General features: G+C 39.5%; 1 protein-coding gene across 1 annotated transcript in view; it reads right to left on the reverse strand.

The window, feature by feature from the left end:
- Positions 1-14,647, reverse strand: part of KDM3B (lysine demethylase 3B) — a 53,330-nt gene that overhangs the window by 15,277 nt on the left and 23,406 nt on the right. Inside the window, 7 exon segments of the mRNA XM_035891091.1 lie at positions 2,879-3,145; positions 6,116-6,372; positions 7,390-7,669; positions 8,317-8,444; positions 9,296-9,403; positions 11,927-12,079; positions 13,140-13,354. Of these exon segments, the coding sequence (XP_035746984.1) occupies positions 2,879-3,145; positions 6,116-6,372; positions 7,390-7,669; positions 8,317-8,444; positions 9,296-9,403; positions 11,927-12,079; positions 13,140-13,354 (1,408 nt within the window).

Here is a 14,647-nt window from a genome sequence, read left to right on the forward strand (position 1 = left end):
AAAAACCTAGGGATCATGACAGTACCTTTCACAGGATGGGTAGAAACTGCTGCCAGGTAGACTTTAAGCTGATGGATAAACTAGTCTTCTTCAGTCCAGGAAAATAATGACAAATTTTGATCCCTGCTGTATTCACTTGACCACTTGAACATATCAATTAAAAAAAAAAAAGTCTACTTAACCTACTAGAACCCTTCCAGCTATTAAGCAAAGAATTTCTCATGGAAGAAAGAAAATGCTCTCTCTAGTGTAAAGCACAGCTAGGATAGTGGACTTGCTTGGTAGATGTTTCCTGCCAGATCTGCTCTCAGAATACAAGGAGAAAACAAAAGACCTCCAACACCACCCCAAATCTTTAGTATCTCAAAAAAGAGAAATCCTAGTATGAAAACTCAGAAAATAACAGGTTGCTATAGGATGAGAATCCTGACAGTATCCCCAGATGAGCAACAACCATGTTCAGGAGAGCAAAATGCTCTTGAAGAACAGCTCCAGAGAGAAATAATCCTATGGTCTGCCAGTGAATTCTGGGATAAGACAGAGTTTAACTTATTTCTGACAACTTCTAAGACAAAGGAGTTGAAAAATGTTGCTCTTTCTGCCTGACACTGAAAGAGTGCCATTTGTTAAAGGGAAAAGAATTTACTCTTTTAGCCATTTGGGATGCTACCACAGCTAAGATCTTTATATGGCTCAGATCTATTGTCTAGTGTGCATTTATTGTGCTGGGGGGGTAGCTAATAGTATTTTTCCAACTAACCTTTTCCAGCCCACAAAATGGGAAGGGGAAAATGATTTGGGGGATGGTGGTAGAATTAATGTTCTTTGACTTCACTTTTAAAGGTGCAGGGGAGATGTACAGGAGGATGTCAGCCAAGGGAGAATTGTGACAGAGCAGAGTTTGTTGAGAAAATGTCTGCTTGAAGAAATTCTATTTAGAATAGCTTTGTCAAGACAGTGATTCCTGCTTGGGTCACCTACTCTCTCTTGTGCAGGAATAAGAGAGGTTCAGTTAGATTGCTTTCCACATTTCAGCAGGTGAATGAGCAGGAGACTTGCCTAGTCTTCTGCTATACAAGGGGTCCTCTGAATGATAAAGTCATCCAAAAGCATCAATAGCACATCTTGAGGCAAAGCCTAAATAGAGGGTCACAAATAGTACCTGAGCATGACAGCTGTGGCCAGAGCCTCAGAGTGTGCACCAACTTGGAAGGCAATGCACACTCCAAGCTCCAAGGAGATTGGTAATCACATCTCTAGACTCCATAAGGAGTTGCTCAGGATTCATTAACAGTCAAGAACCCCACGACCAAGTGCAGCATCTTGGCTCTAACCAGCCTCATTTGCAGAGCAACTGACAAGCATATCTTTTCTAAGTAGCTCCCCAAATATTTAGGATCCTCCTCAGAAGAGACAGTATTATTTGCTGACAGAGAGGGTTGAGAAAATTATCAGAGTATAGTGACCAGAAACTAAGGAGCTCTTTGCCAAGTCAGGCACCACAGCACTGCAAAAGAATGATCTGAAAAATCAACAACAGGTTCAAAAAAAAAGACCCCTGTGCACTCCAAAAAATATCAGGACAAGAAGAAGATAACTGCAATTAGGAGTAAAGCTGCCAATACCAGCAGCAAGCTATGTCTCCCAAGTCAGACAAGCAAGGGTGTGCTGCACAGTAGCCTCTTCCACCTATTAGGAGCTGTCTAGGGAAGCTGGAAAAAACAGCTAGCAACTCTTGTGGTTGGTGGTGCCACAATCCTCTCTGCAGTTCTTATGGCTATGTGCTAGTCTGCTTCCAGCATGAATGGACCCGAATGCCAAGAGGAACAAGCAGCCTGATCTGCTCCTCCACCACAGCTCAGCAGTCCGCCAGTCTTGTGAGCAACCACAAAAATTATGGAATGTGAGTGCCAAGAGCATTAGCACAATAACAACAGAACAGCTGACAACAAGGACTTTCTCCAGAAAAGATGATGAGAACATAACTGTCTAGCATCAATGGCCCCAATTCTGAGTAGTCAGTGAAGGTAACGGTGTCAGAGGTAGCTGTAGAACCAAGTGCCAACAACACAGTTGGAACACTGATGGATACCATATTCTATTAGAGCTATGGGTGCACTTCCACTGCAGTAGCAGCTACTCACCCATTTTTTAAGATTCAGCTTGTCTGATGGGGCCAATCTTTATGCCTCTCTGGAGAAGTCTAAGCTGTAGTACTATGGATCGAGATCTGAAAAAGTGGCTATGCTGGCAGCAGGTCTAAGGTCCAGTCTCTTGACTGAAGGCCTAACTGGTTGACGACCCCCTCAGACAATCCAGGAGAGTGCTCAATAAATGAGATGCTGAGTTCAAAACAATACTTGGCTTCACACAGGCTGCAGGCTCAGGATGAGACACTGCATTAAGTACACTCAAAAGTTTCAGCAGAAATTCAGCAGAAATGACTGCATGCAGCAGTTTTATTCTTGTACATGCTGCAGCTGGAAGGAATGGACCTTTTCCTAAGACTATAAAGCGTCGAGTATGGGGTAGATGCTAGGATGCATGCAGGAAATCATAGTGGATTCACTACTGGGCTGTAGTAGAGCAGGTTCAGAACAAACCACACAACTAAAAAGGTTGTCACAGCAAACACCCTCAATACTGCTAAGCTGAGAAAAGCTCAATGTGCAAGGCACATGGGCTTGAGTCAGTACAGCATGGAGTGGACAGGGCCGCTGCATCCCCTGTTTATAGGGCTACAGTTGAAATCTTCATTCATCATATTCACTCAGGAGCAATTGGCCAAAGTTTGAATGGACTTGTCAATAACCAAGGTACGGGTTAAAATTTCAGGATACTTATAAGTAGTAAGGGTTGGCTATTTGTCATCACCCACCTGGCCTTGTTTCCAGCACTCCCTGAAGATCTTCCAGTTGTTTTTGTTGCTAGGATCATGAAGGCAAAGGAGTCTACCATCACACAGCCAAGAGTGGGAAGTGTGTGGATCCAGCACATTTAAGCCCATTACCATTTCCTTCACCTCTCTCTGTGTGTCAGCTAAATTACTAGCTCGTTTTGCAGCATCAGATGTCTTCTTATTTTCCACCACAGAAGCAATGATATGGTCTAAGAAGTTAGGCAGGCTGGCTTTACCTTTGGCCCCCTAGAAGATGTAAATCCAGAGGTAAGTTTAGTCTTGCAACAGCATACATATTACTACATATCTGTTCTCCTTCTGATTTTAGTCACTGACATCTTGCTATCAAAAAAACATGCAACAGTAAACAAATCAACTCAGAGATGGGCATGTATCCAGTAAGAACAGAAACAGCTATGGCCCTGTTTTATAATAGTAAAACTTAAAATAACCTGCTACGGGCTATCTAGAAAAACATTACAGCAAACAATCATGGAATAGAAAACTTAAGTGATCTAAACTCTGCTACTTTAATGGTAAAAATGGTTCATATTTTTCTTAACTTTATTAATATCTCAACGCTATTTCCCCATTTTCCTCATTCCATTACTAAGAAAGTGAATTCAACCCTGGCACAGGTAAGCTGACAAACATGGGAACATAAAGAAAACACTGACAGAGAGGAGAAAGTGCTTCCTGTGTGTATAATGTTAATAGAACCAGTAGCATACAGCCTCTCTGGTTGTGGCCTCCATGTTCCTTAAGGGATGCTTAAAACTCTTCAAAGGATGTTTAAAATTCGGAAGAGATTAACAACACAATCTTAAATTGTGTTCTTAACTTAAAAAAAAAAAAGCCTGCCTATAGGCCTTGCCTATAGCAAGATACATAAGACACCAAATATATTTTATACATTCAACAGAAGATAAACACTAACTGGATCATTATTCACAAGACATCTATGGGAGGGGGCAAGGGTGTGGTAGATTTCTGGTAGCAAAGAGCTTCTCATTCTAGCCAGGAACAATTTTGCCATATTTTTTAAAACTAAAGTTCAATAGACAGAACATTTACCATATGCAGAGCTATCAACCCAAAACATAACACTATTTGTAACTGAAGATATTCATTCAGTAAAAATATTCATGAAATTATAGAAGACTCTATGTCAGAAGAAAGACCTAGAGATCATTTGGTATAACTTTCTGTGGAAATCAGGTAAGTTACCCTGGGCTGGGTCAAGCTAAACCTTAATTTCTCAGGGAAGGAGATTGCATCACTTCTCTGGGCAGCCTATTCCACTGCTTCAATGTAAAGTAAGATTTTTTTCTTATATCCAGATAGCATTTCTCCTGAAGCAACTCGTGTACATTTTATCTTGCCCTGTTACCATGCATCCTTGTGACGGGAGTACCTCCATATTCTCTACAACCACCTTCTATATGCAATAAGATCGATCAGATCCCCAAAGCATTCTCTTCTCTAAGATGAATAGAACCATTTTCTTCAACCTTTCATCATGTGTCAAGCTCTCCAACTTTTTATTCATTCTCCATGGCCCTCCACTGGACCCGCTCTGATTTTTCAGTGTCATTCTTCAACTTGGGAGACCAAAACTGGACACAATGTTCCAGGTGTGACCTAACAAGTGCTGAGTGGAATAATCACATTCCTAGATGTGCTCCAGCTGTATGCTTCCTGATGTGGACCAGGACAGTTTGCCTTTGCAGCTGCAAAGGTGCAATGCTGACTCACGTTCCACTTGCTGTCCTCCAGGTCCCTGGGCTCCTTTCAGAAGGGTTACACCCCTACTACTCAGACCCCAGCCTGTACTGCTGCTTGGGATTATATTAGTTTTCTACAGCCTGTCTTATGCAAGTAAGACTAGGTCATAACATCATCTGCTTATGATGGTCTTGAAAATGGACCTTTACGCTAACTCTCCCGAGACCATGAAACAGATAATACGCAGTTTAACTATCACAGTCAGTGCTAACTACTCTTCACAACAGAATGTCAATGCTCCAGAGGCACCAAGATGATTCTCTTCATGAGCAGCAATCTATTATTCCTCCCAATTTGACCAATACAACTGCTGTTTCTTGGGTATGTTTTGTTCATACACATTCTATATTAAGCATCCAAGCATTCAAGTGGTGGGTCGGATCAGAGTTCCCCACAAGTTCTTTCAAATCTAAATTGCTCTGTGAAGACCAGAAATCAAGAAAGTGAAAAAAGACATTACACAATAGATCTGACTCAACGTGGTGAGAGAACGCATAGAGTTGCAGGGACAGGGATACAAGTTGAGACAGGTCTCTCAAGCCTTGAAGGAATATCTTGCTGTAAAACAAGTGATCACAATTTCTTTGCCTGTACTCAGTGGGGAGGGGGGCAGGGAAAGTATTATTGGATTCACTTTCCAGTAGCAGCGACATATTTTCCCATACAGCTGTACAGTTCCGTCCATCAAAAACAAACAACATGAACTATTATTACGGTTCCATCCTTCCAGTCTTATATGGAGGAACAAAAAAATATCTGCTACGAGACAAGCCATTTCATCATCTTCCTCATTCTATCAGCCTAAACTTTTGGAGAACATATTCTCTAAGAAGAGTGAAGTGTTGATAAATTCCATAGAATCTATCCTTCTCTTCACTAAATGCTTTTAACCATTCCAAATAGGATTGATTTGTCCAGATTAAGGTTATTTCCTCCAAAATGGGATTAAAGAGAAACAAAGTATCCTTATTCCAGAATAAGCACCCAGAAATAACAACTACACCTTAAATTCTTAAATTCATATTCTGTGTTAAATGCCTTTCAAGTATACATAAGGTTTTTTTAAGGAACTGGTTTGCTCATAGGTTTTTGTCTTTTTCTGTGGTATGCTCTTGCAATATTTTTAAAGGTGTGGAATTTAAAGTGAGCTTTTAGAGGGATGCTGATTATCAATTAAACAGTTTAAAGGCTATATTTAACTCACTTTCTTGGTCTCTTGCAAGGAATACCTTCTCCAGTGCAGTAGTAAACCAAACCACAAATTAACAATTAGCATCAAAATTCTCTACAACTTTGTGGGGTGGTGAGACATTGCATTTGTTTCAACATTTATTAATAAGATACTATAAAAACACTTAGATTAAAACTGTTAGATCAGCATGAAATTCTTCCCTAGAACAGATATCATTGAAGGAATACAAAATTATTTACCGTAGAAGCTGCAGAAAAGACCGGAGGAAAGGGGATTCCTGTGTCTAATGGGACCTGAGGAAGCTTTCCTGGCCCTGTGTGTAGCAGATCTCTGAGGCTGGAGCCTTCAGCTTTGTTGCTAGATGTCACTGGGCCCAACAAGAGGCTATTAAACAGCTTTGGGGTTAGTGGGGAAACCTTTGTACTGGAGTTGAAGGAATCCAATCCAAAGGGTGAATGGGATTCTTTATTAAGCACTGACCTCAGTGATCCTGATTCTGCAAGATAAATATCAACATTGGGAAAAAAAAAAAAAGAGGAAGAAAAAAAAAAGAAAAAAGGCAAAGTTCAAATGATCATAAGTTCTCTGAAATTATTTGCTCTTGTATTAAATAGGATATTGACAGAATGTTGTGATAAAAGTAAATTATCACTGCAACAGTGAATGAGGCACCCTAAAGAGAATCAGAGACATGATATACTTCAAATAGGTTTTACCCTTAGTGGGCTGTTAAGGTTTTAAATAGCACAGTAGATCTGATCTGAAAGTTTGATACACAAGAAACCACAACTTTGTAATATACTCAATTAAAAAACATTTCCTTGACTTTCTGAATTAATGTTTCAATATGAAATATTTAAAATTTCAATTGTAGTCAAATTATTACAGTGGCTAAGCCCTGCAAAACTAGTGAGAGTCATGAACATTTAACATTGACATATAAAGTAGTTCCTCCCAGGAATATGTACAGGAGTAAATCCTGTGTTAATTCATGCTACCTCTGACAACTGGGAGGTGTATTCTGTAAACAGCTATTCCATATTGAGAATCACAGTCAAACTATTGAGTATTAAAGAAGTTCTAAGATTTCATCTGACCCTCTAAATAGACTCTACTCTTTCAATTCTTTAGAAATGCACTCTTCACATACCACACGAAACAGCTTTATTTACTTCAACAGTTATAAAGTGATAAAGCTGCATCTGAAATTAATTACTATAATTTTACATCAGGATACCAGCTGCTTATTACTTAGAAAATGAATACAAGAACTGGCACTGAAATAAACTGGGAGTGACAAGACAGTATTTTTATCTTCAGCTGTATCATCATCTTTCCAGCTTTGCGTATTCCTAAGCTTGTAAAAGAAAACTGATTCTAAGAGGCAAAAGGAAGAAAAATGACTGTGCCCTTTTCTATTTAGGGCTAGGTGCTCTCACGAAGAATAGCAACCAAGCAGTATGTTATCATTTATCTTTTAATTCCAGCCCCAGAGGGCACGTTTTCAACTCACCTTTTGTTTCTTCTTTTGCTTTTTGTGTTGCTAAATCCGCAAGCCAGTGTAAGGCTGATGATGGAGCTGTTTCTGGACAAAGTGGTCTGTTAGTCTTTATTTCACCAGTGTTATTGGTTGGTAACGTCTCTGTTTTTGCAGATTCTTCTATCCTACTATCAGTTGCTTCAGATTTTGGAACAGTGTCCATTTCTATTTGCCCCACTCCTGCTGTCCCTGCTCCAGTGGAAAAGGTGCTCTCGTTTCCAGAGACTGATGCACTAGGATTTACAGTCGGAAGCTAAAACAAAAATATAAACAATTGCTAAATGTTGAATAAAAGTAAGAGTTCAACTTGGGACACACTTTAGTTATCCAATGCATTAGGTTTTGTTTGTTTGCTTAAGCTCACAGTAGAGTTCCTTTAGGCTTATGTAACAGCAGAGTACAGAAGCTTCTTCTCCATATACACTAGACCTTGCATTGTGATGCAAATTCTTACCACGTCATCTTTCAGTCATCTTTTAACACAAGCCCAGGCTTTTAGATTTTTTTTTTTCTTTTTTTCTTTTCCAGGAGGATTTTTTGTGTGAACAGTAACAGAACTGCTCCAGATTCAGCATAACATTCAGGAACCATAATAAAATAAATGCACATGTTGCAAGCTACTCATAGTGGTTTGTTTTAAGATACAGCATCAATATGAATGGCTTCCTACCTAACTTCTACATAAGAGTATTAGCTCACATACCCACTTGTTAAGTAACGGTTGCAGCACACATCCCTGAAAAATGTCCCAGAAGATTTTTGCTAAGCTAAAACACTCAGAATACATATAGAAAAAATAAAGTTTGTGTTTCATAATACATTAGTCTAAACGATCTAATGTTTTTATACATCTTAAAAACGTAATGTCAAACAAGGTAATTTCAGCCTCAAATTACATACCTGTGATATTCCATTAGTGACAGCAGGTCTCAACACCGATTTGTTCTGCCGGTTAATACATGGACAATTGGCTTTAATACCCCATTTGCCTCGTGCTGCATGAACCATGTCTCCAATATTGTAAAGCGCTGGAAATAGTTAAAATCTTTAATATCACATGTAAAAAAAAAAAAAACCTAAACCCAAGGCTTTAACTATAATATATTTTCAGAAGAGTGGTGGGTTTTTTTTAGCATTACTGCTAAGTATCTTTAAGACCACATGCTATAACAAGATATTTGCTTCTGAATAGTGTGGCGAATTGCGCTAATGCTAGCTTTGCAATGTCACTGACAGGTTGTCAACCCTGGCAAATCCTCCAGATTATCACCTGCTCCTACTATTCCATGTAAGGGCCCAATGATACTGCAATGAGGCAACTCAGAACCATCAAAAGAGATGATATATCCCTTGGAGCAATGTTAAAAGTATCTGGAGCACAGGTGGTGTTCTCCTCTATCCTCCCAGTAAGAAGGAGGGGGTGGTAAATTGAACAGGTGAATGCCTGGCTGTGTGGCCAGTGTCATACTCAAGCTTTTGGCTTCTATGATCACGAATCTACCTTTGAGAAGCTGGGTCTCTTGGGAGCTGATGATGCAGTCAAATAAATGGTCAGCACTGACCATTTACTTTCCCTCACCCCAACAGAAAAGAACAAGATCTTTCTTGCAAGTGAACCAAATTTGCTGATACAATTAAAAACAGCTGAGCACAAGAAGTCACAGCTAGTATCAGAAGGGTGTTTCACTTCAAACCCACAGCTTGATCTTATTTGGGTTACCTTCCCTTCAGCCCTTCCACTGTAGCAAGTGGAATTCTCCTCTAAATCCATACTAGAAAATGTAACAGCTGAACACCAACCACCTTAGTATTTTTTCCACTTGCTTGCTCAGAATTGAGAAAAAATTTGGAATTTTTCCTTTCAGGTTTCAAGCATTACCTGTACCAGGAATGATCTGTGTCGGCATAAGATTCTCTGGTTCGTGAGACTGACCCTTTGCACATTTCAGCCATGAGAAGACTTCCTCATCACCAATCTCCTCTGTCTCTGGCATAAAGACACAAAAAAAGTAAAATTTTGTGTAAAAGTCACTAAAACTTTACAATACAGAATGCTTCTGCATCAATATTGTTTCTTTAGATTCTTTACAGTGCAGGAGATTAACCTGGTGATCTCAGAAATAAACTATAAATACAGACCATTAGAACAGGATCTACAGCAACTTCTTGGCCTCTTCAGATTATAAAACTACTACAGTCATTTTCCCTTTATCTCTAATAGCTTGTTATTTTCAGTCACCTAAAAATCTTGGCTTCTAGTCTCAGTTTTTGATTATACTCTTGTTCTCATTATGCTTTCCTAAGTTATACAGTAATTCTGTCTTGTCATCATCTGCAAAGCTTTTTCAACAAAAAGTATCTGCAGATCAGTTCCAGGAGGGGAAACTAAGCTCTCCTGTCAGTATATCTACCTACAAAGCTAATAAGTAGTAAATTAATAGTTTGAAAAGTAGTGTGACAAATTTCTAATTCTTCAGATTTTAAACCAAGTTGGGCCTACAAATATGTAGCTGCATAAGCTGCATGCCATTCTCTTCCTTTAAAAATGAAGGGGGTGGGGAAGACTGAGTGGTGTACAATATGAGAAGGATCATATAAAACTTCATTTCAAGGTCCTTTAGACCAGGTATCTGCATAGGTTATTTCTACAGCACAAAGTTCAGAAGCCTCTTGAGGCAAGTAATTATATTTAAGTAATGCCTTGGTTCTACATTTTGGCCCATTCAAAAATTTCAGGCTCAATTAATGATCCATAATTACAATACTGTTTTCAGGAAGACATCATTGTTAAGCACACCACTGTCATCTGACACTCTAAAATACCAGTCTTTTCAATGCTGACCCTCCTCTGTACACCAGTGAGTAAAACTTCCCATATGCCCTGGACTTCTCTTCATTTTAACTTGGCACAGGTAAGGTTATAGTATTTATTTCCTTGATGTGAGAAGAAAAGGGGTTAAGAAACTATTGCCCTTGAATCATGGCCATCTTTACACCACATTCTGTCAGTGATGCATTCAGTCCAAAATGTTTTTTCCAAACATGAACAGTGCCAGATACAGGAGACCCTTATTCCACTTACTAACAACTATTTCCACTGTACCCTGGCTAACCACATCTTTAAGTCTGTTGTGCTCTCTACTGGTGTATTCTGGCAGTAATTTCATAGGCTTCATTATTATACTGGGTCTGGCTGGGATGGAGTTAATTTTATTCATAGCAGCTGGTGTGGCGCTGTGTTTTAGACTTGTGACTAAAATAACACTGATAAGACTCTAATGTTTTTGCTATTGCTGAACAGTGTTTGCCAAGTGTCCAGGTCTTCTCTGTTTCTCACTCTACCGATGCCCCCCAGTGAATAGATTGGGAGTGCACAAGAGGTTGGGACAGAACACGACCAGGTAGATGACCCAAACTAAGCAAAGGGATGTTCCACCACACTCAGCAATAAGAACAGGAGTGAGCGTAAGGGGACTAGCCATCTTCTGCTTGGGAAACTGCTGGGCAATGGTCTACCCGTGGGACATGACGAGTGATTGCCTTTGCCTCCCTTCCTTTGTTTTTTTTTCTTTTTCTCTTTCTCCTTCGCTTATTAAACAATTTTTATCTTGATCCGCAAGTTTTCTTGCTTTTATTCTTCCCTTCCTCCTTCCTCAGTCCCAGTGTCGTGGAGGAGCGAGCAAGTAGCAGCGTGGTGCTTAGCTGCCTACTCGGGTTAACCCACAATAATGATATAAGAATAGGTGACACTATCTATTTTTAAAAAAACATTGCTTTTATAATTCATTCAGTGTTCTCTGGCACCTTTATCATAATGAATAGACAGCAGTACTCACACTTATTAACATCCAGTATTTTGTACATCTGCTCCACATAATAATGTAACCAACTGTCACTAATAGCCTTACAGTTATTAAGATTGTCCAATGCCAGCATCCATGCTGCCAAAGCAGTCTCAATATAGTAAAATACACAAAAAAGCAAACAGGTATTCACTTCTGTAAACACAGTGTGCCTTTATTGGTTAGAAATTGCATTTGCTGAACTTTTTCCTGAGTTACAAACCAATCAAAAAAAAAAATCAAATCAAAAAAGAAGAAAACTTTCCGGTCTAACTCCTTGTTATAGAAAGGAGTTTTCTGCAATGTCTGCTTACTAGTTCATCTTGTGATGGTTCTGAACTGTTAAGATACTACTTAATTTTTCTTTTATACTCTCTGAGGAAGAGCTAGAACTATACAGTAGTCTGTCTTAGTACGCAGCCTATACTTGCTGATGTTATAATTTTAATATACAAATTCTAACCAAATAGATAAAACACAGGTATCTAAAGAAATGAAGAATGGAACAGCAGCATACAAGACAGTAGTGCCAAAATTCCAAACCTCCAGCCTCCCAAGCTGATACTCACTACCTCTCCCACAAAACCTTCAGTAACTTCCCAGAAACTATCCCCACTGAAAGCCAGCCAGTTCAAATGTAACAGGGTGGGGGGGGATCCAGTACTCACCACTACGTGGACGATTCTTCCTCAGCCGGTAACAGTCCAGACAGACCCCAAAACCACACTTACGACAAACCCAATGAATATTGAAGAGTGTCGTCTCACATACATCACACATTTCCCTTACGCCACGTACTGCTCGCTTCCATGCCACTTTCTCTATAAAGAGAAGGAACATTAGAAATTATTGCTTTGACATTTTGCATTTCTCCCACCTAATTTTAGAATATCACAGTAACATTGACAAAGAAACAATTCACAGAAACATGACTTGAGGGCAGAACGTAGAAACACATACTTTTTACATCCAGAGACATGTTCTTTGGGTTGCTAGCCTTGTGACACTGTTAAAACCCCCATTTCTAAGAGTGGGTAAGGTAAAGTCCCAAAATGCACACACTACAAGGAAATGTAGCACCGAGCACTGTAGTAACTGAATTTCAAGGAGCACTTGGGGAACTTACAGGAAAAGTGTAACACTTCTGCTAGTTTTATAAACAAATAAAGTGGACTTATAAAATTATAAAGAATGTGTTTTTAGTTTTACTAATCAGATGCCTGTCAACTCTTCGGATTCTAAATCAACACATTTGCTGAGGAAGGGGAAGTCCTTTCCAAATGGCTGCCCTTGAACATTCCAGAAGCTAAAGAAAAAAAAATCAGAGTCAGAGCTATCCATGTGATAGGCTGAACTGGATACCTTTAGAAATTTTTTTCTAAACCCACGCCCCTTGCAGTGGCAACGCTGCCAACTAGTCACTCAGCCGAGTCCTGGCAGGCTGAATGCAGGTGCTGCTCCCTCGCTAGAAAACCCTGAGCTTTTATGTGATGTTCCTGGAGCATAACAGGAATATGTAAGAAAAGCTGCTCGTTAAAGCATGGCTGGTCAGTGTGATAAGTGTTCTGGACTTATTTCTATTTTCTTAGGAGCATGGGTCAGCTGATTTCTGCATTTATTTATTGAAAAAAAATTTAACGATGTCTGGGAAGTTACTGTTAGCTTCCTTGGTAGTACTGTTGCATTGATCCAAAAGAAAAATCCCGAATGCTGGTCCCACAGTTACACACACCCCAAAGAAGTGAATACAGCCTTCTCTTTGGAAGAAAAGGAGAAGCATTTTAACAAGAAACTATATTACACTTTCAACTCTATTCCACTGCATTGTACACACATTACACAGAGAAGATGGACAAAAAACACGTCAAAAGCCCAGCTTACGATGTGGCTCCACCATCATCATTGCCTCCTTCTCTGACATAACAAGCTGGCAGAACTGGTCCCCAACATTGGCTAGGATATATTTGGAAGTTTCCAGATCGATCCCCTCTGCAGGAGAGGAGGAAGGAATCCACAGGCTCATAGCATCAGGGTCGCTCTGTTGTGGGTTCAAGAAACCCTCTACTCGTAGAATACCCTTCCGGGTAAATATCAGCCTGCAGAAAACAGGATGGCATAATTGAGAACCTGCTCAACCACCTTTAATTAACTTATAATGCTATCTATGTCAGGACATAAACTCAGAAAGGGGAAAAAAGGCTTGAGCTAGAGTGCTGTACTCTATAGCCAGTACAACTATTATGCAAATCCAGGTAACACAGAGAAAAAGGTACATAAAGGCAATGGCCACAAAACCCACTAGAATGAATCCCCAGGTCCCAGTAAGCATTGGTGGGAAACTCCACATACAGGAAATTGATATAGCTTGGTAAGTCACATTTCTCTATTCTATTAACAGAAAGAGATGACAAAATTCAATTTATTTGGGCTGCTGCATGATGCTGCTTGTAAAATTGTACATGATTCTCATTCTCTATTTTAACTCAGGAGAAAGTTATTTCCCAGTTCTTGGGAAACCAATATTTCAGTTCTGGCTAGGGCTGCTAGCACTTGGCAACTGTTCACATTACAAGACATGCAAAAATCCTTATCGTACCTACTATTCTTGCCACTGCTCTCCACAGAGACAAGTCACAACTGTTTTATCAGTAGCTCAACCCTCTTAGTCTTTGTGTGGTAAAAGGTATAACAACATAAGTTACAGAACCCCGAACATCTCCTGCCTTTATTAAAAGTAACATCATTTTAAAGCAAAACCAATCTCATCTTTAATCTTAATGCTAGATTAATTTTTAACAAGTTCAGGAAGAGAAGTAGTCATAATCCTTACTGGATAAGTGGCACATAATAAAAATTCACTTCATCCTTTATATGCCAGAAAGTGAACAAACATCTTTTTGGAAAAAGATGCATAGCACTTGCTAGAATAGGCAGTTAAGGAAAATCAAGAGATGCATGAGAGGTCAAAGCACTATAAGACGTGTACACAACAGAGAGAAAACACAGGCAGTGTTCTACTCCTAAAAATCAGTTCTGTACTCAACAAAACCTAATCAAACATTAGCCTCATCCTGGCGATGTTTACTTACATGTTGACCAAATTAAATTTTTTTCTCTGTTCTGAACTCCTTATGAAAGAGGGAGAGAACAGCTATTACATGCAAGCTGCTACCCAACAGTAAAATTCTACCCAATAAAGCAAATGCAGTCTCCTGAGGCTGGACCTATTGCTTAGCATCACAGAGCTGTATCTCCTAACAACAGCTCTCCCCGTCCCGTGAGGGAATTCCAGTCAGGTGATGCAGGGAAATGCAAGACACTCAAATTTGTCATTATTGTACCCAAGCACATTAAATAAGTAAAACATAATTACTTTGTGCTTGGACATG

Source organism: Egretta garzetta, unplaced genomic scaffold (assembly GCF_000687185.1).
Source record: "Egretta garzetta isolate BGI_Z169 unplaced genomic scaffold, ASM68718v1 scaffold270, whole genome shotgun sequence".
NCBI classification, from domain to species: Eukaryota; Metazoa; Chordata; class Aves; order Pelecaniformes; family Ardeidae; genus Egretta; species Egretta garzetta.